A 27,292-nucleotide genomic window follows, 5' to 3' on the forward strand; every position below is an offset into this window, starting at 1 on the left:
CACAGTATGTCTACACTCATGTGATCAACATGGCTCAGGAAGATTTTGGAAAAACTAATTTTTGCCCTATTTGTGGAGATAAGTGACCTACGGTCGCTTATCTCCCGATTAGGGAGTCTTACTGGTTATGTGTGTGTAATGTATGTACACATAGCACAGGTTGGGTGCAGCAAGTCACAGGTGTGTGTGTGTGTGTGTGTGTGTGTGTGTGTGTGTTTTACTACTTTGATCAGAGTTTTAAAAAATTGTCAAAAAGATGAGAGGGAAAGGCTGAATTAAGCTCCATGTACTGTAGGGCTGTTAGCGAAACACTGCTCGCTGCTCTGTTTGAAAGCAAACAGCCCAGGAAAAACGATATTTCTGAGAAACTGAGTTTGCATCATCTTGTACATCGATTCCTCCCCAAGCAGACACACACACACACACACACACACACACACACACACACACACACACACACACACACACACACACACACACACACACACACACACACACACACACACACACACACACACACACACACACACACACACACACACACACACACACACACACACACACACGCTCTCTCTCTTTTCTCCGTATCTTGAATTTCTTTTCAAACCGCCTGAAGGCAGAAACTTTCCGTGCTGCTTTCTGAAGGCACAAGGAATCCTTTCCTCTGTTTTTTCATCTCTCGCTCTCTCTCCCTCTGTATTTCTCTTCAACTTAGCTGAAGGCAGAAACTCTCACTAAGTGCTGCCTCGTGAGGGCACAGCTAAGGAATCTTTTGGTCTGTTTTTTTAATCTCCCTCTCTCGACTGTTAAGGCATCAAAAGCAGTGTGTGCAGCAGCCGTTGCCTGTGGTGATGTTGCTGGTGAACAAGAATCATGAACAGCTTTTTTTCCCCTCCTCCCTAAACTTGTTCTGTTGACACCTTTCGTTTTTTCTTTAGTCTACCGTTTCCCGTCCAAACTTCTTCCCTTTCTGACTTTGATGTCGCTGCTGCAGATGCCAACGCAGCACTTAGAGTAGACAGATGGACCAAGGCCGGGGAAAAAGAGAAAGAGATGGGGAAAGATGGAGAAAGAGAAGAGCAGAAGGAACAGAAGGAGCAATGGATGAAAGGAGAGTGGAAATAGAAAGACAGGATATAAATAAAGGAGAGAGGAAGAAGAGGAACATATGAAATGATAGAGGAATGATGTAACAGAGAGAGTGGAGAGATAATGAGAGAGAGAGAGAGAGAGAGAGAGAGAGAGAGAGAGAGAGAGAGAGAGAGAGAGAGAGAGAAAGAGAGAGAAAGAGAGGAGGGGTAGAGTGTTGAAACAAAGCCAGCATGTACAGTACAGTAAGGATGAAGGGAAGATTGAGGGAGTAGATACAAGACAGGAAGGGTGGAGAGAAAAAACACATTACAAGGAGGAAGGGAATTAAAAAGATATAGCGATTAAGAGATAGCTAATGAGAAGAGGGGAGATAATGAATGGAGCCTGAATAGATGAACAGAGAAAGACTGGCATAGTCCACTCTGTCTCTCTATGTACTGACAGACTGACTGACTGACTGACAAACAGACAGACAGACAGACAGACAGAGGAGACATATCTGGAAGGCAGGTGTGTAATTGTAGTGGATATATTGAGTAAGTAATGCATCACATAGAATTTCACACATTTTCCTCTGACTTGCAGCATTTGGATGCGTTGGGAAGATGTGGGCGACGTAGGGTTGTCCACCCTTCCGCGAGAATTGCAGAATTCAATCTCCCCCGCTCGTCTTCGTTCCATACGATTAAGTATAGGCCTATCTTAGAAGTTATGAAAGGCAGTTGTGTTCTTGACACATTTTGTCTCGTCTTGCATCCATTACAGCTGTTCAATGAACAGAGACAAGACTTTGTAAAGAACCCGTACAGGAGCTTGTTGTTCGTGTTTACCATTTCAAAAGTACTCTCATTGTCTCTCACTGGCTACATTGCATATCTGAATAAAAACTAAAACAAACAACGAAACTTTGTACTACCTGTACCACTTTAATGTGTTACACATTAAAGTGGTACAGGTAGTACAAAGTTTCGTTGTCATTTTAACTGCATGAACACTGACATCCCTATTCTGGGGCAACATTTAGCGAAAATAGCTGATCTACAAGCATTGCGACAAACCTAATAGTTAGGATGAGTAAATGCAGCAGACAAGGTCTAGGTATATGTGCAAAATATATTTGGGAAATACCCTAACACAAACAAAATGTACTGTATTATTTATTAGTTGGGAAGATTGATTATGCAAACCCCTCACATTACCAGACATAATTCTGTGCTGAACATCAGTAGCGACCAAGGCCCTAGAGCACATTTCTCTTGAGGATAAAATGGACCATTTCTCAGACATTTTGAGCTAAACTTAAGACGTTATTACACTGTAATCCCTTTTCCAATTTACACTCTGAGTTAAGTTAACACTCAGGATTTTGCAGCATAGGCCATAGGCAACGTTTCCAATTTTGTCGCCTTGGTTCGAGGCATTTAATTAAAATTTGGAAGAACTTATTATAACGTAATTTGGTGTATAAAATGAATATGCATGTTCAATGAAGAACTGAAATCACATTTATTTTCACCAATGGTCCCTCCTGAAAGGGTAATGTAATGACAAGATATTAAGCTTAAATGTAAAATGATTGAATCACAATTGACATTTCTCCCAGCAATGCCTGTCCTGTGAATGGACTCATTTTATTTTTTTACTAGAGTGATGCCAATACTTCCACTTAGTAGGGACAGTAAGTACTAGGGCTGCCGATTTAATTACATATTATACCATGGAGAATACTGGATTCTGATTGGCCTAAGGGTGTACATTACTTTCAGATATCTGCATTCTCATCTGTATGTGTATGAGGTGATGTGTGACATCATCAACATCATACTCTACTTAGCATGGTACTTGAACCCACACTGTTTTAACTTTTAAACGGTATCTTCTAGTGTGAAGTGAGCACCACTCACTTCACACAGGTGTGATTTTATTTTACCACTGATCTAAATGTCTCAATTGTATGAGTTATATTGTATTAACATTAACAAAAAATAGCAAATACCAGACATCCCAAGTCTCCCGGATGTTGCGGGAGTCTCCCGGAAATCAGCGTCTCCTCCCGGACACCCGCGGGTGGCACTAAACCTCTCGGAAATCCCGGCCGCTCCCGCAAATGTTGCCATATCCGGCTGGATCCGGTCGAAAAGGGCGGATATGCGACCCGCGGTGTGTTCTAATCCGGTTCTAATTCATCATCGGACTGTCAATCTGGCAAATGCATGATTGTAATTCGCTGTGGGAGATGTGGGCGTCTAAAAGTGACCAACCACTGGTCTCAGATGGAGACTGGGTTCCCCTCTCGAGAGTCGAGACTCACAAGCGTGAGAATATAATCAGCTCGTAACAGTAAACAGACAGGTTTTTGACAGGTCTTGCTTAATATGAATAAAATAACAGTCATACAACTGGACAAGCTGCGTCAGCCTGTGCGACACACGGGCACGGCAGCCTGTGTCTCACTGTGAGTGACATAACCTTCTCCCAAATAGGTAAGAAAGACATAATTCTATAAATGAACCAAGCATAAATGGTTCCGCCGCCGTGCAGAACCGTTTTTAACAGTTTGTAACAATTTTTAACCATAGAAAAATGAGTAAAATCCGAGTAAAAAACAATTATATGAAGCCTAAATGGTTCCGCCGCCCTGCAGAACCGTTTTTAACAGTTTTTAACCATTTTTAACCATAGAAAAATGAGTAAAATCCGGGGGGATTGCACGCGCGCTGCACGCACGCACGCGCGCAGGGGACCTCAGGGGACCGCGCAGGGGACCTCCCAGAAATGGTTATCGCCAACTTGGGATGTCTGAAATACATACAGTAATAGAGTTTTAACTTTAAGTTACTATGGCTTCTCCCTCTCACTGAAGGAGTAAAGGTACTTAACCAGAGTTCGAGTTATACACCGAGAGCTATGGGGTCCCTCTTGCGGCGCCAAAGGCGCCGCCGAAAAATAGGGCCCCCATAGTTATGGGGGTGGCCCCCATAGTTATGGGGGCCCTATTTTTCGGGTATAAAGTCGGCTAAAACGAGTATTTTCCTATATTAAATCATATTAAATCAGGTACTTTTCGGTATATAGTCTGGATTTCTTGGTACCAACAGTCAGACAACAAGTGCCAGTTTCATAAAATCATTCAGTTCCCAGAGCTTTTCAGTTAATCTACTTAGTTACTTTACACCACTGTCTACAACAGCAAGCAAACATTTTAGCCCGTGAACCTGTCTACAACAGCAAGTATGATGGTTCCCAAACTTTTTAGCCCGTGAACCAAGAGACATTACTACCTTGTACCAAACAAGTAGTGAAAATAGCAGATGTACAAGCTCACAACGAGTTGCTTCGCACTGTGTTCAGTGCGTTGTGACCCATACAACGTGTCTGCCACATCGGTCCAGACCCCAGTGTTAGGAAACAGCTAGCCTCGGAAACCCAGGCTTCATTGGCGATGGTTCTGGTACACCATAGCCATTAGCCACTAGCTAGCCCAAACGTTAGCCTAGCCAGGCAGCACAGCAGCATAACATAGCATTCATTCATCATTACAAGTCTATAGCCACGAGCCCACGACTCACCAGTGAGGACGCCAGGGCTAGCAGAGGGCGATGTTTAATGTCTTCATAGCCTAGGTTGTGTTGTCTTGGTGTTCTGTATATTCCTTTATGGCCGTATTGTTATAATCCACCGAGTCCATGACGCATCAGTTACGCACGGAGAGACAGACGTTCAGACAAGTTAAAAGGGAAGTCCTTTGAAAGCCATTTCCTCTCTGAACAGTGCCCAGAAGCACATTTCAAAACAAGAGCCTTTCTTTTTTTTTTTTGTCTATACAATCGATCATTCAACACATGTTTATTTTGAAATTGTACTGGAAATAGAAGTAGTCAATAGCTCCTACTTCACGCCACTGATGTCAGAGCCTCTACTTGCCGATCGGGACGTGGGGGAGGGGGTGCGGCCGCACCCCCAGCACCCCTACTTCCCTCGGGTATGGTCTTGCTAAGACAGCGTTGTTTTGTTTGGTTGTTTTGTTGCTCTCCGGCGTGTCCGCCTTCCTTTGCCGTCCGGGCCATGGCTAGAAGTGCAAAGACTCGATGCAGTGGTTCCTAGCTTAGCCTATGCCCAGGCCATGGCGAGACCACGCAGCTGGGTAGGTCTGCATCCAGCTGGGGGAAAGGTAGGAACCATTGCAGCGAGTGTGTTATAACCCGGACGGTAAAGGAAGACTCACACCCCATATTAAATGCGCCTGATTTATAATAATAAAATTAATAGTAGGATTAAACGGTGTGATGTCATTGTTCAGTCTTACTGTCTAACATGTTTATTTAGTATATCTAGTTAACATAAATAATATAAATTCTTCCAATGGAACATAAAAAATAAAAAAAAAACGAGAAAAAAAAAAAAAAAAAACACACTTAGAAAAAAAGAGACCCCAAAGGGGGTTGTTGACTATGGGGTCCCAGACTTTAACTATGGGAGCTAAGCTCCCACTGGCCCCCGCATAACTCGAACCCTGTACTTAACAATTACTCAGTGTATTATATTGTAAGGGATGTGCGTGTTTGTGTGTATGTGCAAGCACATGCACGCCTGTGTGTATCATTTAATTATGGAAGATTGCACCATGTGTTGCTGGTGCCGATAAGTGAGCTTGATATTTGCATTAACAAAAGACTCAAGCTCTCGATCAAGCTGTCAATGAAAATATTCAATAATAATTATGTTTGTCAATCACTGAAATAATACAGATGGAGTTTGAAGACATTGAGCTTACTTGATGTTTTTTCTTAATTCAACTGTTTTCTTTTTTTTCTCTCCAGGTGGACAATCAGAGGAAATAATTATAACTTTTTATTTACAGTATATGCACAGGGGACCTCCCGGAAATGGTTATCGCCAACTTGGGATGTCTGAAATACATACAGTAATAGAGTTTTAACTCTTATTGTGCCGATCCCGAACAAGTTCGGCTTTATTTCAATCCAATACAATTTTTATTTTTTTATTTTACTTACTCTGAGCTGCTTGTAGAGCCGTGGGTAGTCCTGGCTCGTCCTACACTTTCCAGCGAGCCATTTTACATGGTCCGACGATATATTCCATTAAAAATGGTGTAAAAGAAATTTTGAGCCCCCCAATGTTCACCGAATGTTCGGCGCCGCCGGCGGTACGACGTCCAGTGTGCCGATCCCGAATTAATGCGGCTTTTTTAATGAAATGAATAAAATGATCCGAGGCCTACTGAAGCCCCGGCCTAAATTTTCCATCCAGTGACCGAGATCCGTAAACGAGTAACGCCGCCGCGAATCGCCGCCGAATCCAATGCAAACCTACATCTTTGAAGGTCATTTTCTCTGGATTGTGTTTTTAGGGAGGCGGCGCGAGGTTTATTTACGGCGAAATCGCCGAAAAATGATCTTTTAAATGAGAAAAAGCTAATAGCTATTTTGTAGCCATTTTCATCCGGGACCTTTTCATGACGTGCACGAACGTGAGCACGCGCGTCACTGCAACGTGAGTCCCCGGATGCTAATGCGCTCGCCTATGGGAGATACCCTGGCATTCTTTGGCGCCCTCTAGGGGCTGGCACTGGAAGGGTTAACTTTAAGTTACTATGGCTTCTCCCTCTCACTGAAGGAGTAAAGGTACTTAACAATTACTCAGTGTATTATATTGTAAGGGATTTGCGTGTTTGTGTGTATGTGCAAGCACATGCACGCCTGTGTGTATCATTTAATGTTTTTCTTAATTCAACTGTTTTCTTTTTTTTCTCTCCAGGTGGACAATCAGAGGAAATAATTATAACTTTTTATTTACAGTATATAGCACTTTTCAAAACATGAGTTACAAAGTGCTGAACAGCAGTAAATTATGGAGTTAAGAGTTAACAAGACATTGAGTTCTGACAAGCAATAAAACACTTGATTTTAGTAAATTAAAAGGAGACCAAAAGAACTTTGGTCTCAGTGCAGATATCAACAGATAAACAGATAGACATACACAACACACACTACACAAAAGTACTGGTCGCAACAGTACCATCTGTGTCCAATATAGGTTGCATTTTGTCTGTGTGTTATCTGACATTAACTACAGCAATTAAGAGCTATTTACCAACAGCAGTGTATGGTAAGCAGCAGCAGTTTAAGGCTACTGCTGTTCCAGGGTCTGGTCTATGCCTGCTCACACCCACAGAGAAGAAATATAGCATAATATATATGCATGCACACACACCCAACGTCTCTGTACCGCCTAGCTCAGAATACAGCAGAACAATGAGCTCATGCATGGTCAGTCAACAGGATTTCAATGAGCTATTTGTTATCAAGTTATGTCACACAAAGACACTGTTCACTGCATGTACAAACTGAGCAGTGTGTCTTTGAAGAAATGTTAGCGTGTTTTGCCGGCAATATTCATGTGGCAACAGGACTGTATTCTCTCACACACACACACACACACACACACACACACACACACACACACACACACACACACACACACACACACACACACACACACACACACACACACACACACACACACACACACACACACACACACACACACACACACACACGTATACTGTACACAAACAAGAATATTACATTCAAATAGAAACATAAATAAGTGCCAAACATTATAGGCAACCCATACAAACTTACGTAGGTCTTTGTATTCCTCGCAGAATATAGCCCATGTTTGGCCATGTTTCTCCAGCCGTACCCACTTCAATGCATTCTTCTTGAACTTGTGCTCCTTCTCTAAGTTGCTCTACAGTAGGTCTTCCTCTTTCCACTTCACTTGTGGGTTCCATGTCAGTGGCTGTTTATCATTGCAGTTTTGCTTCATCTTGTGCCTAGTGCAGACCAAATATCCGTGACTACTTCTTATTCATCATGCGATGGCGTTGCTTGCCAAAAATACCATCATCTGAATTTGGTGGCTTTATTGGCGTGTCACTTGTACTTTTGTTTTGTTTTTAAAGTTGTTTATTTGTTTGGTGTGTTCCATAGGTTAGTGTTACTGATAGTGCCAATAGATCCTCAGGAGGTGTCTTAAACAGAAAAATGCAGCTTGTTGATGATGTTAGCGGTGGTCTTCTAGGTTTTGGATGCGTATGGTCATGTTTTCTGTGAAATACTTGTTGGTTTTCAAGTTTTGTTCAAGATGTTGAATGCTATTCTTGCTTTCCTGATACTTGCCATTCCATTGATTTTGAGAGCTAGCCGTCTCCAGCAGTAGGGACATACATATCTTGCATCTGCTCGTGGGTATGTGAGAATAGTGAGATGTCATCAGCCAAGTCAAGGTCCCAGAGATGTTCTTTCAATCTCCACTGAAAGCCAAGTCTTTTTATTGATGTTTGTATGGTTCATGATCCAATCTGTGCATACTACGGGAAGGAAAGGAGAAAGCAAGCAGCCCTGTCTCGAACCAGTGAGCAGCTGAGCACTTCAAACTTTTCTTTTCTGTGATGGAGCACTTGGCACTGCATGCCCTGGTAAGTGTTCTCGATTATGCCGATGTATTTTTATCCAGAGTGTGCCACGAGTTTCCATAGCAACTCTCAGTCTATGCTGTCAACTTTCAGTCAATGAAATTGACATGTACTGTATAGGTGTGTGCCCTTCTATCCACTGTTCTATGAGGATCCCACACATACACTATGGCAGTGGTTTTCAAACTTTTTGTGACAAAGGCACAACAAAGGGCAAGTCAAAATATCAAGGCACTCCTGTATTCAAATCAGTGCAAAATAGCCTCTATCACTTATCATTTTATTTGCTAATGTTAAAATGTTTAACCACTTAAGCCCTGTCACAAATTTCCAAAAATAGCTCAAATAGACGATCAACAAGAACAAGAACAGAAGAGATTGTAGATTTGCTATTTTTGCTTTTGTCTGAGAGGAAAAAATAATTATAATAAATATTAATTATTATTATTATTTAAAACTGCAGCATATAATGATGTGCCCAAAGTATTGCCTCTGTATTGAGAAACGAGCATTACATAAAGTACTGATATACAGTAGTAAATATCTACTATTTGCATAGCTGTATATACAGTATATTGCAATAATAACGCATGGTTGTCATAAAATCCCAAGGCAAACCTGGACTGAAGAGCACTCAGAAATGGTGGGCACACGTCAGTCCAACGTCTCATTACTCCGACAGCACACCTGGACTTGTCTCACTACACAACAGTGTTTGGGACTGGACTCAGCTGTATTTTCATATAGGGCTGTTGAAATAAATAACTGGAAATCTATAATGCAATCAGGGTTTCCGCTAGGCATTTTCTTGGCCCGGCAAATGTGACAGACAAGATTCTATTTATCCGGTCAAATGTTAAATTACTCAGCCATGCAGTACACATCACATGCGTGTTTACAGATAGGCTGTGTATGTGCATGTGTATGTGCATGTATACCACCCAACTGATCGCTACACCTGTTTCTTTCAACCACTTTATCACAGATGCAATTCACGGTTCCCGTGTTTATCAGAAAGCATCGTTTATCTACTCCAACATTCAGGCGTGTCACTTGCAAAAAATAACAGAATATATTGTCATTTTATTACTGTCATGTTTACCGTTTCATATAATAAATGGTAAAAAATGCAAATACATATTTTAGGTATACCCAAGTGTGTATGAATTGATAATCAGAAATCATCATTGTAATGGGTTTAAATTGATACATTCATGTATTCATTTATTCACCTTATTTGAATACACTCTCCTGCCTGTGGGTGTGTCTGGTGTTTTGTTTAGATGTTCAACCTCTCACATGCTTCTCCAATATTCACTAATCTGTAATTCCATTCATTTTAATCTCATAAGAACATAGCATTCTGACTGCTTCACTGTCTGAATGCTTAGTTTACTTACGGTAGTTACTTCACCTAAATGTAAAAGTCGATTAGTTCACTGTCCAAGTTTGGTAAAGAAAATTGACAATAATCATCTGATAAAACACAAAAATGAACAAAAACAATAACAAACACAGATGAGGAAAATATGTGTAGGCCATGCTGATAATGTGGTGGGGAAGGGCTGAGACTACTGTAGCTCCTATTGGCTGAGTATCCTCATTCCTTACACCATGTTGCACCAGCTGTGCTTATTTGGCTGGCTTCCACTATGTCCATAGTCTCCACTCCAACTCTATCCTGTCTCCAAAAATAGCTGATCTACAAGCTCACAACGTGAGGTCAGTAGTACTAAACGCACATGGAAAAGCCTTAATATTGATGAGGCGACCTAGAAGTATAGATGATTCCTGAGAGCTCAAATAGGTTGGAGGTTCAATCCCCTGCCGCACCTGAATTAAAAAATCAATCTGAACTAGTTCATAATCATAATCTCTCTCTCTCGCACGCACGCGCGCACACGCGCACGCACGCACACACACACACACACACACACACACACACACAAAATAGTTCAAGGACCCCAAATTTGACATCCATTAGGGCTACGGACACCCACTTAATAGCATTTCTATTTCTGAGACCCCAATTTATATTGTAAAATCAATGTTAATTTAAACCACTTTAATTTGGAACCAAATGGAACCTGACAGGTCCATTTGGTTCCATTTGTACACTCTCTGAGTTACATACACATAAGGGTCCATTTGATTCCAAACTATCATTTAGCTGGGGATCCCCTGGAACGCCCTCAAGGACCCCTGGGGGTCCCCGGACCCCACTTTGAGAACCACTGGCCTACATAATCGGGCTCTAGTGTTTTGAGCCTTCACCCCTCCTTGTATTGTATCAGCACCAAGTGGTTTTAAAGTGATAATGACTTGGTTTTAATTCATAATTAATTTGCATATAAAAGCCATGTCGTCTGCGTAGGTGGCAGAGACACAGATCTCACATCACAGTCTGGCTCATGGCTACGCTTCAGAGAAACAGAGAGAGAGAGAGAGAGAGAGAAACTGAGAGAGAAAGATAGAGAGGCAAGGGAGAGAAAGAAAAAGAAAGATACAGTGAATAAGAGACAAACAAACATACAAAGTATGTGCGTGCAACTCCACATGTGAATAATTTGATTTACTAAATCCATTACCAAGTTCCTACTCCTTCTAATACTCACTAGCGCAGAGTAATATTGACAATATCAATTACTTCAATATTGATATTGTGACAATATTTTTGGGGTTGTGTATTGGTGATTTCAGAATACATTTACGTGCAATACATTTTTGATTAGTAATGTGGATATGATGACAAAACAAGTAGATCCAGGCATTAGTCATTTCATTCAGCTAAAACAGTCTAATAACTTCTGAGAATTGTATCACTTTACAATGAATGCAGCACTTCTGACCAGACAGACAGCATTTGCAATAACCAAAATCCGACCCGTATCGTACAAAATGATCCCAGTTCCAACATGCCTAACTTCAACCCTAACCCAAGCTTCAAATTAGCTCTGAATTCTTCTTAAACTAGCCCTTTTAACTCTTTACAACTTGTTTCTGAATGTGAAGCCCTTGTCTGGAACACAGATGGGCATGCCATTCACACACCCACACACAACTCATCACGCAAAGCTACCCACTCTCCCCAATTCTCTCATATGCACATACACATCACACAAAGACATTCTCAAAGAAGCTCTCTTCACACAGGCACGAAGAACATAATCATACATAATCACTCTTTTCACCTCTCAAAAAAGGTGGTTGGTGATTGCTCGCCGACACACACAAGAAATAGGAATATACTGTACAAATCCAGTTCACTCTTGATAACAAACATTCTAAATGGGTCTAAGTGTATTTCCTGCTGCGGTGTTTGTTAAAATCAGTGGCTGAGAAGAAATAAACTTGGACACAAGCTGTTCCCTAGCAACACAATTCCAGTGACAAGGTCTATTGAAGGCGTATACAAACAACAAGCTTCAAAAATGATTATTTGACTGACACACGCCCACAGACATCGACTAGGACAAGTACAAATCACCAGACATTTAGAATAAGCGTAATTATGTAATACTATTCAGTAGCTTTGCTCTCCAACACTTTCTTTGTAACATCTGTTCTGGAAAATAACCCATGCCTCGGCACTGGTTGGCAAGTGTTTCTCCAAAACCAAAAGCCCAGAACAAGCTGCAGAGCCAGTGTCGCTGGGGGCATTATGGGTTATTGACTATCCAAATTGGCTTTTGTGCCTCAATCTAAATTCATTATACTGCTGGGACACCAGTTAGGAACACATGCCCATTTGGTTATGCTATATCCGTTGTCTGAGTGCTTAGTGCATTAACCATTATCATAGTAATTGGAAGCCACTCTATGATGTCTGTACTATGCTGTCATATTGATGACATCACACACACACACACACACACACACACACACACACACACACACACACTCTGCCTGTCTGTCTATCTATGTGTCTGTCTGTCTGTTATCGCGTCTCCTCCCGGAGACGCTCTGACAGACCCGTCGGGAAACGCCTGGACTCGAGATTGTCGGCCCCTCCGAGCGCTCAACATCAGTCAAAATAAACAAAACCGTTTCACTACTCACCAAACCAAAGGTCGTTTTGCGCTGTTGAAAGTCTATTCTCCGCGGTGGTGAACCCCTCAGCACCCCACCTGCTCTGTAAAATACATTATTTTTGGCATGAAATAAAGTGCATCCAACTCGACCGCCGCTTATTTCCGGGTTGTGAACCATTGTATCTGCGGTGGCCGCTAGGTGGCCTGAGGTGTGTGCGTTTTATTTCATGACAAAAATAATGTATTTTACAGAGTAGGTGGGGTGCTGAGAGGTTTACCACCGCGGAGAATAGACTTTCAACAACTCAAAACTACCTTTGGTTTGGTGAGTAGTGAAGTAGTTTAGTTTATTTTGACTGATGTTGAGCGCTCGGAGGGGCCGACAATCTCGAGTCCAGGCATTTCCCGACGGGTCTGTCAGAGCGTCTACGACACACACACACACACACACACACACACACACACACACACACACACACACACACACACACACACACACACACACACACACACACACACACACACACACACACACACACACACACACACACACACACACACACACACACACACACACACACACACACACACACACACACACACACACAGTGAGGGAGAGAACATGACAATAATGGTGATATTGTGAATTCAAAAATAGTTTTCTGCGTAAAATAGGCCATGAAAACAAAGAATGCTGGTTAGGCTTTTGTTTATCAAGATTCTACAATAATCATTTCTTTGCATCTCTCACTTTGAAATGAAACTTTGCTGTGCTATTTCACAGCTACTTTACTTACTACTTTACACAAAAAACGGAGAAAGAAAATACACAAGTTACCAATATATAGGACAAACATCATAGCTGTATCCTGCATGCCTGGGAATGAGGGATATAAACTTGCCACAACAGAGACCATTAATCACTTATTGAGCTGCTATTGGATGCAAATGTAGTAGTTCTGGTTATAATTGGACAAGGCAGTGGACGTTAGACTCCCCAGGGGTGTAATTTATAAAAATGTGAGGGGATTCCAAGTATGTGTGTTCAAAAGACAGAAATGACATACCGGTATGCTCAAAGATAATCATATTCATAAAACTACATGCATATGCAGCTGTATGCAATTCTCCCATTATCAATCGCAAGCAACTTGAAAATGTGTGCACATGCACAGGCTTAAAGGGATATTTCACTTAAAAAAATAAATTAAAAAAAACGTTTGGTAATTTTATCGTCTAACCAGGCTTTTGGTAACACCCGGGACAGTTTTTGAATTTCTTGATTCAGTGATTCCTGGGTGTTCCCAAAAGCCTGGTTAGACGATAAAATGACCAAAAGTTTTTTTGAAAGTGAAATATCCCTTTAATATCCCACAGCGTTAACCATAACCATATTCTATCTGTCACTGTCACTGTCACTGTCACTTCACTATAACAACTATTTAAGTATTTCCCAAAATGATAGGGACTTACTCACACTGGCTTAGTATTGATTTTCCAGAAAGCTCAATGTATCTATACATTTACACAAATATTATAGCCTGAAGCATATCCTGTACCAGTGCTGGGCTGACCATCTGGCTAAAGTCTCCGTCAGTGATACCTAAAAACCTGGAGGCAATGTCCTCAGTGCTGTTGGAGGTAAACTGCATTCGGGTCTAACTGTTCAGAGGTGAGAATGGAGGCAAATGGGCTTCTTCATTGTATAAAAGAACCAGTGTTTACTGTGCATGCAGTGCACAGAAGCAATGTACAGTACAGTAGTGTACAGTCCCCAACAAAGACATATCACAACCCAATCATGTCACAATCAAATAAAATGGAGCCCATGGAATCCATATTTGGACATGCCTGGCACAGAACTCCATCTCGTATGAGCATACAAGGGACACAGACAGACAGATACAGAAATCTACACATATAGGCATAAAACAGACAGACAGACAGACAGACAGACAGACAGACAGACAGATATTGCATAATCGGGTGGGGCATGCATTTCCACTTGCATTGTTCCCAACGACACCGGACTAAAATTGAGGTCTGTTTCAGCGAATGCAAGGGGGAGCTCATTACCATATTGGCAGCAATGGACACCCAAGGATGAACGTTTCCTTGATGCGACATAATCGAATGGAAGAGGCCTCATCTATCTATAAATGCGAGAAGTCTCTGCGTGTGTGTTTGTAATCCGCGTATCTCGAGAACCGTTCGTCCCACCGGCTTCAGATTCGGCACGCGCGCTCCCCGCCGCGGCACGGAGTGCAGTGCCGGGCCTCGACCCGACCCGCGCGGTTTTCCCTAACCGGTGCGAAACGTTCGGAATCTCCTTATGCGGGGCTGATTGTTGACATCAGGCTGTTCCGGAGGAAATCGGCGCAAAATCGGTCATTGTGACATCACTGCAGTGCCGGGCGCAAGCGCTGACTCATTGTGACATCACTGCAGTGCCGGGCCTTGCCTCGACCCGACAGATATCTCCGTATATGGGCATAAGACTGAGAACTCCATATATGGGCATATGGGCAGATACAGAGATCTCCATACAGTATATGGGCATATATAGACAGATATCTCCGTATATAGGCATAAAAGGGACACAGACCCTAGACCCGACAGATATCTCTGTATACTGAGAACTCCATATATGGGCATCTTGCCTCGACCCGACAGATATCTCCGTATATGGGCATAAGACTGAGAACTGAAATCGGTGCAAGCGCTGACTCATTGTGAGATTTGTGACATCACCTCATAAAAGGCTCTGACATCACGTACGCCACATGAGTCAACAAAAAATCTCTGTGAGTGTGTATGTATGTATGTAATCCGCGTATCTCGAGAACCGTTCGTCCCACCGGCACGCGCGTTCTCCATATATGGGAATAAAATGAATGCCCGTATGCGGAGCTGATGTCTGACATCAGAGTTTTCCGCAACCGGTACTGTGTGTCCAGAGATCTTCATATATGGGCATAAGTGGACAAAGACAAACAGATGGTCAAAACGGATCCTATGACAACAGGTATATTGGGGTTTGCATTAAAGGGTGGGGCATTCATGGGATTTGCATTAAAGGGTGGGGCATTCATTCCCTATTTCAAATTCGGCACGCGCGTTCCCCACCGCAGCAGGTAGTGCAGTGCTCGGCCTCGACCCGACCCGATACACGATTTTCTATAACCAGCACGAAAGGTTCGGATTCTGATGTCTGACATCAGGATTTTCCGGAACTGACACTGTGTCTGCATAGATCTCCATATATGGGCATAAAATGGATGCAGACAGACAGATACAGATATCTCCATATATGGGCATAAATGGACACAGGCAAACAGATGGTCAAAGATCTCCATATATGGGCATAAAGTGGACGCAGACAGACAGATACAGATATCTCCATATATGGGCATAAATGGACACAGGCAAACAGATGGTCAAAACGGGTCCTATGACAACAGGTATAATGGGGTTTGCATTAAGTTTGTCTCCTCCTCCATCTGTTTGTCTGTGTCCCTTTATTCCCATTATGGAGATCTCTGTATCTGTCTGTGCCTCCGACTGTGTTGCAGACACAGTGCCGGTTCCCCCTTTAATGCAAACCCCATTATACCTATTGTCATAGGACCCGTTTTGACCATCTGTTTGAAAAAGCGACCCATATATGGGCATAAAATGGACGCAGATAAACAGATATCTCCATATATGGCATATATGGGCATACAATGGACGCAGAATCACAAAGTTCTCCATATACGGGCATAAAAGGGACACAGACAGACAGATACAGAGATCTCCATATATGGGCATAAAATGGACGCAGATAGACAGATATCTCCATATATGGGCATATAATGGACCCAGAACTATAACTGCAGTGATCTCTACATAAAATGGACGCCGACAGACAGACAGATACAGATATCTCCATATATGGGCATAAATGGACACAGGCAGACAGATGGTCAAAACAGGTCCTATGAAAACAGGTATACTGGGGTTTGCATTAAAGGGCGGGGCATTCATTCCCTATTTACATTGTTCCGAGTTGGCCAGGTCGCCGACTAGACGCTGGTCTATCTATAAATGCGACAAATCTCTGTCTGTTTGTTTGTTTGTTTGTTTGTAATCCGCGTATCTCGAGAACCGTTCGTCCCACCGGCTTCAGATTCGGCACGCGCGTTCCCCGCCGCCGCGCGGAGTGCAGTGCCGGGCCTCGACCCGACCCGACTCGCGGTTTTCCGAAACCGGCGCGAAACGTTCGGAATCTCCTTATGCGGAGCTGATTGTTGACATCAGGCTGTTCCGGAGGAAATCGGCGCAAGCGCTGAGTCATTGTGACATCACTTCATAAAAGGCTCTGACATCACGTACGCCACATGAGTCAACACAAAATCTCTGTGAATGTGTATGTATGTATGTAATCCGCGTATCTCGAGAACCCTTCTTCCCACCGGCACGCGCGTTCTCCAGATATGGGCATAAAGTCTGACATCAGAGTTTTCCGCAACCGGTACTGTGTGTGCAGAGATCTTCATATATGGGCATAAGTGGACAAAGACAAACAGATGGTCAAAACGGGTCCTATGACAACAGGTATATTGGGGTTTGCATTAAAGGCTGGGGCATTCATGGGGTTTGCATTAAAGGGTGGGGCATTCATTCCCTATTTCAAATTCGGCACGTGCGTTCCCCACCGCAGCAGGTAGTGCAGTGCTCGGCCTCGACCCGACCCGATACACGATTTTCTGGAACCAGCACGAAAGGTTCGGATTCTGATGTCTGACATCAGGATTTTCTGGAACTGGCACTGTGTCTGCATAGATCTCCATATATGGGCATAAAATGGATGCAGACAGACAAATACAGATATCTCCATATATGGGCATAAATGGACACAGGCAAACAGATGGTCAAAGATCTCCATATATGGGCATAAAGTGGACGCAGACAGACAGATACAGATATCTCCATATATGGGCATAAATGGACACAGGCAAACAGATGGTCAAAACGGGTCCTATGACAACAGGTATAATGGGGTTTGCATTAAGTTTGTCTCCTCCTCCATCTGTTTGTCTGTGTCCCTTTATTCCCATTATGGAGATCTCTGTATCTGTCTGTGCCTCCGACTGTGTTGCAGACACAGTGCCGGTTCCCCCTTTAATGCAAACCCCATTATACCTGTTGTCATAGGACCCGTTTTGACCATCTGTTTGAAAAAGCGACAGAAATCTCATATATGGGCATAAAATGGACGCAGATAAACATATATCTCCATATATGGCATATATGGGCATACAATGGATGCAGAATCACAAAGATCTCCATATACGGGCATAAAAGGGACACAGACAGACAGATACAGAGATCTCCATATATGGGCATAAAATGGACGAAGATAGACAGATCTCTCCATATATGGGCATATATGGGCATAAAATGGACCCAGAACTATAACTGCAGTGATCTCCATATATGGACATAAAATGGACACCGACAGACAGACAGATACAGATATCTCCATATATGGGCATAAATGGACACAGGCAGACAAATGGTCAAAACGGGTCCTATGAAAACAGGTATAATGGGGTTTGCATTAAAGGGCGGGGCATTCATTCCCTATTTACATTGTTCCGAGTTGGCCAGGTCGCCGACTAGACGCTGGGCCGCCCGAAGGGCGGCCCAGCTTCTAGTAGGAACAAATGGGCCAGTCAGAGACGACTGTCAAAACATCACAAAATGCTCAAAGCAATGCAATTTTGACTGGCCTTTGTATTTGGTTCTTCAGTCGCAACTTGTGAAGAGTCCTTCTCCACAGACCCCAGACACAGCATGCTTTATGCAAGGAAGCCAAAGGCTTGAGCAGCTTGCAGATTTGAACAATACGTCCCCTGCTAATCATTGGCTGGCACTGGCTTTGACTAGCTGAGCTCCTGAAAGGTTATTTCTTTTTACACAGAGAAATGATTCATTAAAATGTAGATGTTTACTGTATGGTTCAGAGTACGTATTGTTCTAAATAAAATAACCTAGGATGTCACTTCCCTAGACTACATCTTAATACAACAGGCATTTATCTTACATGTGTTCAAATATACATGCGTGTGTGTGTGTGTGTGTGTGTGTGTGTGTGTGTGTGTGTGTGTGTGTGTGTGTGTGTGTGTGTGTGTACGTGCGTGTGTGTGACTTGCTCTGGATTAAGCTGCTAAATGCCTAAAATGTCAATTGTACTTACTGGAGGGATAATGACGGCGTCCTTGTTGTAATATTTCTTCCTCTCGTACTTGTCACGAATGAAGACCTCCACCGCTCTGACACATAGGGGTTAAGGACTCATTCATTCATTCACCTTTATTTAAACATTTGAAATGACAGAGCTGGGAAACAACAATAATAAGAAACAAACAAAAAAAAACACTGGGGGGTGTGTCGACCAGCTAATGTAAAATCCCCGGTTGGATTTTGACTAGAGACCTGTTGCGTGTCTTTCTCAGTTTTTACTCTCAGCTGTCTATCAGGCAACTACCTGTACCTAAAAGCAGAAAGCATTCTACAGTCACATTTTTATAATTGGATTAAAGTTACCCAATATGAATGGACAACTGACAGGAAATATAGTCAAGTGAATGTAGAACTTACATTATGTGTAACCCATGAACATACAAACCTTGTCTTTTTTTTCACAGTCAGAAAGTGGTAAAAGAGTATTGAATTGTGAAGTGGCAAAAGTATAATATTTCGATGTGATGCTGTATGGACAGTCTGAACAGAAGGTTTTGAGAATAAATTGAAACTACTAGTCTATACCCGTCTGGGGATATGAGCACCGAAAGTATGTACAGTATGTAGACTTTGGGTTATGCGCTGTATTTCAGTGATGGAAAGTACATTTTTGTACTTGGTATCTGCAACAGTTCCAACACGGTCACGTGCGTCCCGTCACTGCGTCGCAGACCCACAGCGAACACACACACACACACACGTACACACAAGCACGCGGCTTGACACGTCACTCCCACAACCTGGATTAGAACATTGGGATGTGTTTTTGGAGTAGTCGTGAAAATGAACATACCTTGTATCTCCATATTTCAACTTTAAAGACAGGGTAGCAGAATAACATCTACTTTGTCCCAATTTAATTGTTAGGTAGTTGTGAAAATATTTGCCAATGCAACCATATAGTTGTCTTGCCTGTTTTCAGAGTTGTATTCAGACGGAGATTCCAATGTCCTACTTTTTCAAAACTCCTCCTCCACGAGCTCGGGAATGGCCGAGCAAAAGCATGACGTATGAAAGCAGAGCAACATCACGTGATCTCATTGAAAGGAATGTGAAGAATGTCTTGGAAATTACAATATTTTACACTCTTTCTAATAAAGTGAACTCTTAACTTTCTTAATTGACATGAACAACAACATGAATGCTATACACTTGCAATTTTTTATAAAGAATCAATAAGCCGTTTTTTCCGTATCCATTATATAGTGTAGCATGCACGTATTTTACTAGCCTGGGGGGCGTGTCTCTTCGCGGCCCCGGTTCTCTAGCGAGGCACTGAGAAACACCAAGCCGAGATGGGCGCTCGTTTCGGCCAAATGCTGGAGTTGCCTCGGTGTTTGACTGTGGATGTTTTTGTTTTTTTTGTTTTTTTTTCTCTCTCTCTCCTCCCGTTTTTTCCCCTGCCTCTCAGTCTCCATTCATGTGTTCTCTACCTCTGGACCAAACAATCATGACACGAGATTGGATTAACTCACCCAAAAGAAGGTAGACAAATGTATTCCACTGGAATTAGTTATTAAAAGGTGCTTCACAAACGCAAGTGACGGGGCCGTGGGCTGTGCGAGCCACGTGACGAGCTCGACTGAAAAAGATACTCATACTTAAGTAAAAGTACTCTCATATCATTCTCGCACGCATGGACAGTCACGCACTCACGCAGTGGCCAATCTACAGTACAAGCTCACAATTGTGAGCTTGCAGTACGGCTAGTTTCAAACAGCTAAGGTATAATAGGGCTAAAGTAGTTATTATCTGGTCCTTCACAAACGCGAGTGACATGGCCGTCGGCCGTTCGAACTCGTAATGGTGGAAAAGATATTTTACTCAAGTAAAAGTACTCTTATATCATTCTCGCATGACAGTCGCCTAGGACGTGACGTGCAGCTTGCAGATCGGCTAGTTTAAAACAGCCAAGGTATAAAATAGGTAGTTAATATAATTATGTTTTATATTATAATGTATTTCTGTTTAGATTGATTGAAGATTTTATTAGGAGTTTGCATAGGAAAAGGTACTGTAGTAACTAAAGCTTTCAAATAATTTTAATGGTGTAACCAGTATTTGCCTCAGAGATAGATGTAGTGTAGTAGAAGTGAAAGTATTGGAAATTGGAAATATCCAAGTACAAATACCTCAACATTGTACTCGAGTACAGTACTTGAGTAAATATACTTATAGTTACTTTACACATCGCGGTGATGTCCGGGCGTGCAGCGAGCCGCGAACACAAACAGTCACGCAATCAAACAGTCTGCAATGTGTCTCTACTACTGAAGTAGGCTAAAGTACACACAATCAGAACATTAAACAATTATTTCACTAATCGTTCACTCTCTCAGTGCAGACTGGAGAGTCCTGCAGAAACAGGCAGAGGGGAGGGGGGTGACTGTCTGTCTGTCTGCCTGTCTGTCTGTCTGCCTGTCTCACTGACTGAAACCAGAGCCCTAGAAAGGATTATACTGCTCTGACTGAAACGAGCCTCCGCTGTGACGGAACAGAACGTCACGGAAGAGGCGTGGTCCCGAAGTTGAGGGAAGCAGAAGGAAGTACAGGGTGTAGAGGGAGACACTGATTATAACTTCAAATGTGCCTATGTCTTTTGTGTTTTTATTTATTTTAAATTTATTTGGGCATCCTTAGGGGATCTTTGAGAGATATGCGTCATTATTTAGATAAAGAAATATTCCTGCTCCCCCTCCTTTAATGAATAATGAAAATGAATGCTGTAATTCATCAAACAAGAGTGTAGCACAAAAGCAGTGAAAATATCTACCGGTAGGTACAGTTTGGACGCACAAGATTTCCACCCAACAGCGACGATATATTGGCAGTTTGTAGAAGGGATTCATACCTTCAGCTTAGGGGTGGGCGATAATGGAAAAAAACATTATCACGATACTCTTCATGCTGTATCACGATACACGATATTATCACGATACTGTTTTATGCGAGTCTTTAGGTTTATTATGATTATTAGACCCACACAGATATTCTATTGATAATCCAATCATTTTTATGCTGCAGATAGAAAGATAGATAGCCTAATCTATGTTTTTTTTAATGATAACATACTTTGATTTTTGATTAAACAATTAACATTTTTTACCTCAAAATATTTACTAGTTGGTGTGATGATGGTTCAGGTCATTCATATGGGTCCCAGAAATGTTTTATGGGTTCCCTTAAAATGTTTTTTGAGTGTTGTGAGCTTGTAGATCGGCTATTTTCAAACAATTTGGCTAAATCATTTCGGGACCTCTCTGGGGGTCTCGACCCACAGGTTGACAACAACCCATGCCTTACCATTGAAACTTGGGGGAAAACAAATTACCCTACGACCAACCACAGGAAGTTTGTTATCATACAAGCTTTCTTTTTACAGAATTACTCCGTATTTTACAATACGGTTATCATCCTAGCTTTTAGCTTTTCTACTAACAATAATGGCATGGTTTTATAACTAAGCCAATTATGAAATAGACGCGACGATTTCACCGCGAGACACACGCATATCAACGGTGAAAGCATAACACAAAGCACTTTACAAATAGCGGCAAATAGCTACTTGTTTGTAGTTAATAAAAACAGAAGCATGGATTGACAAGGTGATCTAAATCACCTCATCAATACTGCCAGAACACACAGCTGTTGAGTGGAGACTCCAGCACACATAACGCAGTGAGATGGCTGATAGCGATAGCAGGACGGATAAAGTAGTTTGCGTCCTGTTAGTTTAATCCATCCATTATTAAAAATATGCTTCAAAGAATGCAGGGCAAGCTGCATCACTGCTTCAAAAAGTCCCGGACTCCCATGAAAGTGAAACTAAATGGACCAGTGTGCCGTGCTCGCTCTGTGCTCCGGCCAGTCACTGTAGAGTGTTGGTGTAGACACTCGTAGCCTGTCAGCCCTGTCTGCGCGCTGTGAAAGCAAAGGGACAGATCCTCAAACTATATGACACGTTGAGCCGCGACACGTTGTTAGCTTGTAGATCTGTTCTTTTTGGTGAATTACACCACCGTACTATAGAAGTATAAATTAAGCAATAGAGCTGCGACTCATAGAACATGCACTCGCTGTATCCAGAGCCTTTTCTGTATGACTGTTTGTATCACGAGAGAAACGATACTCTGAAATGGCATATCGTGGCAAAGCTGTATCGTCGAGACGATAATTATCGCCATATCGCCCACCCCTACTTCAGCTGCTAAGCTCAGCTAACGACACACTTAAATTCACGACACACACCATCAACACTCAACACCCAAATCTCTCCCTTTCTAAGCTCAAAACAGACACACACTCTCTCTCCTAATCCTTACTCTCTTATCTCCAGCAGCAATTCCACTGTCTGATCTCATAATAGACTTGCCAAGATTGAAAGATGATGACCACCCTCTCCGTGTGATGGACCGCTATAGATAAGCGGCTGCCACAGCTGCATCTCAAACAGGATGCATATGTATGACCCAGTACCACTGGAGACGGCACACCAGATATTACACCCAACCACTGGAGATGGCACACCACACCAGACAGGACACCACATTGTGACATGCAGTAGAGTGGATAATGTGCGTGTCGCCTCAAATTCCACCTCTCCTAAAGATGTCAGCAGGATGGATCGCCGGGCAATTATAGGCACGCACCACATGCTGCAGAATAACACACACACACACACACACACACACACACACACACACACAGTTGACTGGAAACATTACACAGAGAAGCATACTAATGCACATATTATTCATACACTGTTGCACATGCAGTACAGGCACCACCTAAAGACATGGAAACACACACATACTATTATGTGCACAAACACACACACACACCATACCAAAGGAGTGAACATGATGGTAAAAGGAAATTGCAGGGAAATGAAAAATTACCACCAATGGAGACACACACACACACACACACACACACACACACACACACACACACACACACACACACACACACACACACACACACACACACACACACACACACACACACACACACACACACACACACACACACACACACACACACACACACACACACACACACACACCTTCCATTAATATACGATAGGAGAAAACAAAAAAAACAAAACAATGGCAAATGTGTCAGGAAAATGAAAGCCCATTTCCTCATGCACACACACACACAAGAGTGCACACTTTACATACACTACGAAAAGCCGGAACTGAATGAAAACAAAAACGGGACACATGCACACTTATCATTAAACACACACACACACAATCTTCTAAGCTGCAAACGCCCACATGACATGCAGTATGCGTACGTTCTAATTACATACATTATAATCTAATCAGGCAGCATATCCGCATGTACACACACACACCATCAGGCAGCACCTGGCCTAATCCTGGGTGTGTTATCTGCTGTTTTCAGCCAGCGGCGCGGCTGTCAGGATGACTAATGCACTTCAGAATGACTCTAGACTGATGACCGCACGCACAGAATGGGCCTGCCAGAGACCAGATACCACACTGGAGCCGCATCTCCACCCTCCTGCTGATTGGTCACAACCTGAAGGCGGAGGTGGTGGTGGAGATGCTGGGTGGTGCCGTTAACAACACAGCTGTCTGGTGATGGAGAAGGTGTGACGGGGCCCGGGGGTGTTGAGAGAGAACGAGTTCGACAATTCGTTTCGGTTTCTGATTCACAAGGCCGGGGCTCACTGGGCCGTGAGGAAGTGGGCCTCCCCAAACATGGCAAAACACTACGGTTTTAATGATAAAATAACATAAAAAAAAAAAAAAAAAAAAAAAATATATATATATATATATATATATATATATATATATATATATATATATATATATATATATATGTGTGTGTGTGTGTGTGTGTGTGTGTGTGTGTGTGTGTGTGTGTGTGTGTGTGTGTGTGTGTGTGTGTGTGAGAGAGAGAGATATCCAAGTATGTATATCACAGTGTAATGTGTTAGTTCCATTGATCCAAGCCGGAGCACAATTCATAGATCAATCATTATAGACTGTAAAAAGAATGGACAACGTATCGCCATTGGTTTCTACAGTCCATAAAAGAAGCCTATTTTAAAGCGACTTCAAATCCGCGGGTCTTCACTCAGTAGGACCAGTAGAAAGCCTAGAAACATAACCTACTTTATCATAATTATTGCCAGACCCATGAAATGGGTAGGCCTACATAAGCAAATGTCGGTCCGGGTTTTCTATATAAAGGGTATATATGATGATGACATGATGATGACATGCCTACAAAAGGCATGATGTCATAAATGATGATGACAGACAGGGGGTCTGGCACAACCAGGTTGACCTGGTCTAGTTTTAATGAATGAGACCATAATTTACTAAAACTAAACGCATTTCATGATGATTTAAAAACTAGCGATTCAAAAGGCCCCACCACACCACAAAACACTCCCCAGGACTTTTTTGTGTTATCCTTTTAGCCCAAGTGTTACTGTACTTCCGTGCTTTTGTTCGACTAATAAAGTATTCAATCAATCAAACACACACACACACATAGAGAGGATACTGGTCCGTCTGTGGTCTTCTAAAGGTGTCGGGGAGGTGAGCTTCATACATCTGTTTGGCTCTGTTGTTTCCCATGTCTACCATACTCTGGAGAGAGAGAGAGAGAGAGAGAGAGAGAGAGAGAGGGAGGAAGCAAGTGTGAAAAGTGAATAGCAGAAAGAGAGACACGTGTGTCAGTAATTTAAGATCAGAGGAAGCAGAAGGAACATAAATCCTTTTGAAGACAGACACATTCTGAACAAGCTCTTTCAAACATCACATTTACATTCAAGTCAATTTTCCCTCAGGGATAGCTCCCTCTATCACAAAAATAGATGCATGTACTTGTACATTCACACATGCACGCACACACACACACACACACACACACACACACACACACACACACACACACACACACACACACACACACACACACACACACACACACACACACACACACACACACACACACACACACACACACACACACACACACACACACACACACACACACACACACACACACACAGCATCCAAATAGTCACATATGCCATATCTTTTCATAATCACTTTTCCTTGACGGAAAAAATCATGAGGTCAAGGAAAATGATATTAAGGACTGAGGACAAGAAACCACAGTGCAAAGATAATCTGGCTGCACTGGGCTACTTAATTATGCAACGCCAGTAGATGATATTGACATGGGTCTGCTGTAGTGAGACTTCAATATTCACTTGATGGACCGCAAAAAGTATTTTTTATTTCTGCTCAGACAACAATATACCGTGCATTAACTGTTTTTTTCCCATCTCTCTATCAATACCTAACAAGCATGAACAATCTCTTCAATACCTAACAAGCATGAACATGAAGGTTATTGTGGGTATCAGTCGAGAATGCAGGAGTCTATCCCCGTTTCAATGCACAAGACCCCTCTGCCAGTACTTACTGCACGACTTCACGCACCAAGCTGTGCTTCTCATACGCTGAGTTGGTGGTGGCCGGGATAATGAAATACCCATCACTATTGATTATATAAAAAAACTGTGATTGTTGTGGAAAATAAAAACAATCTGGCAAAAAATTTCCTTTTCCTTGCATTAATATGGCAAAACAGACCTGTGACAAAATGATAGGCAATCTGATTACAATGCAATCACATTATCTCAGGGAGAACCTTGTAATGTTGGTGTGATTATGCTTTCAAGCAGTGCCCTTGTGGCCTTCACCGCCTAATGACTTTAGAAATGCCCGAAATGTGAGCTGCCTTTTTAATATTCTTGGAGGGAGAAATACCCATAGTGTAAAAATTCCTTTCCTTTCATAAAGGATGGTCCAGGGTACCCTATGCTAAAGGAGATAAGAAAGGAAGCATTGAAGCGCCATTCCTTAGCATTTAAAGAATTCGATTGGCTCTTATAATGGCTGCTGCTTAGATACTTCCAGGTCATTTCACTGAGTTACGGGGGGAAAAAAGACTACGGGGGGATGCACCCCAGTTGAGCGAAGAACACTGAGATAAATGAACTAGGGAGAGGAATCAACCATCCAGAATTAATTAGTCAGTGAAAACAAAGAGTCTCACTGCTCCCACCACACTAGGCTAACGCGGACCAGTTCGTGTAGGCAGATGGGCGGGCGCGGCGAGTCTCACCGCAAGTCTCCGACCAATAGCACGTGTTCTCCTCCCCCCTCCCCCCTCTGCTGCTCTGCTCAGCGCAGAGAACGCTGCTGCGTCATGACGTCAACACATTCGGTGTGACGTTCTCTGCACTCTGATTGGTTAGGGAAATTCTACACTTCCTCCAACAGTGATCATAACGCGATCGCCCAGGTTTCATTTTCTTCCGATC

The 27,292-nt window shown here is 42.6% G+C and overlaps 1 protein-coding gene across 2 annotated transcripts in view; it reads right to left on the minus strand.

Annotated features, from left to right (window-relative positions):
- smap1 (small ArfGAP 1) overlaps window positions 1-27,292 on the minus strand; it is a 150,087-nt gene that overhangs the window by 86,146 nt on the left and 36,649 nt on the right. For both annotated transcript variants that reach the window (XM_080740510.1, XM_080740509.1), the window contains exons 3-4: window positions 25,459-25,544; window positions 18,866-18,941 (exon numbers count right to left, since the gene is read on the minus strand). In XM_080740510.1, the coding sequence (XP_080596636.1) occupies window positions 18,866-18,941; window positions 25,459-25,544 (162 nt within the window). The remainder of the gene's footprint in view (window positions 1-18,865; window positions 18,942-25,458; window positions 25,545-27,292) is intronic.

This window comes from Nannobrachium achirus, assembly GCF_963921795.1.
Source record: "Nannobrachium achirus genome assembly, chromosome: 13".
Classification (NCBI taxonomy): Eukaryota; Metazoa; Chordata; class Actinopteri; order Myctophiformes; family Myctophidae; genus Nannobrachium; species Nannobrachium achirus.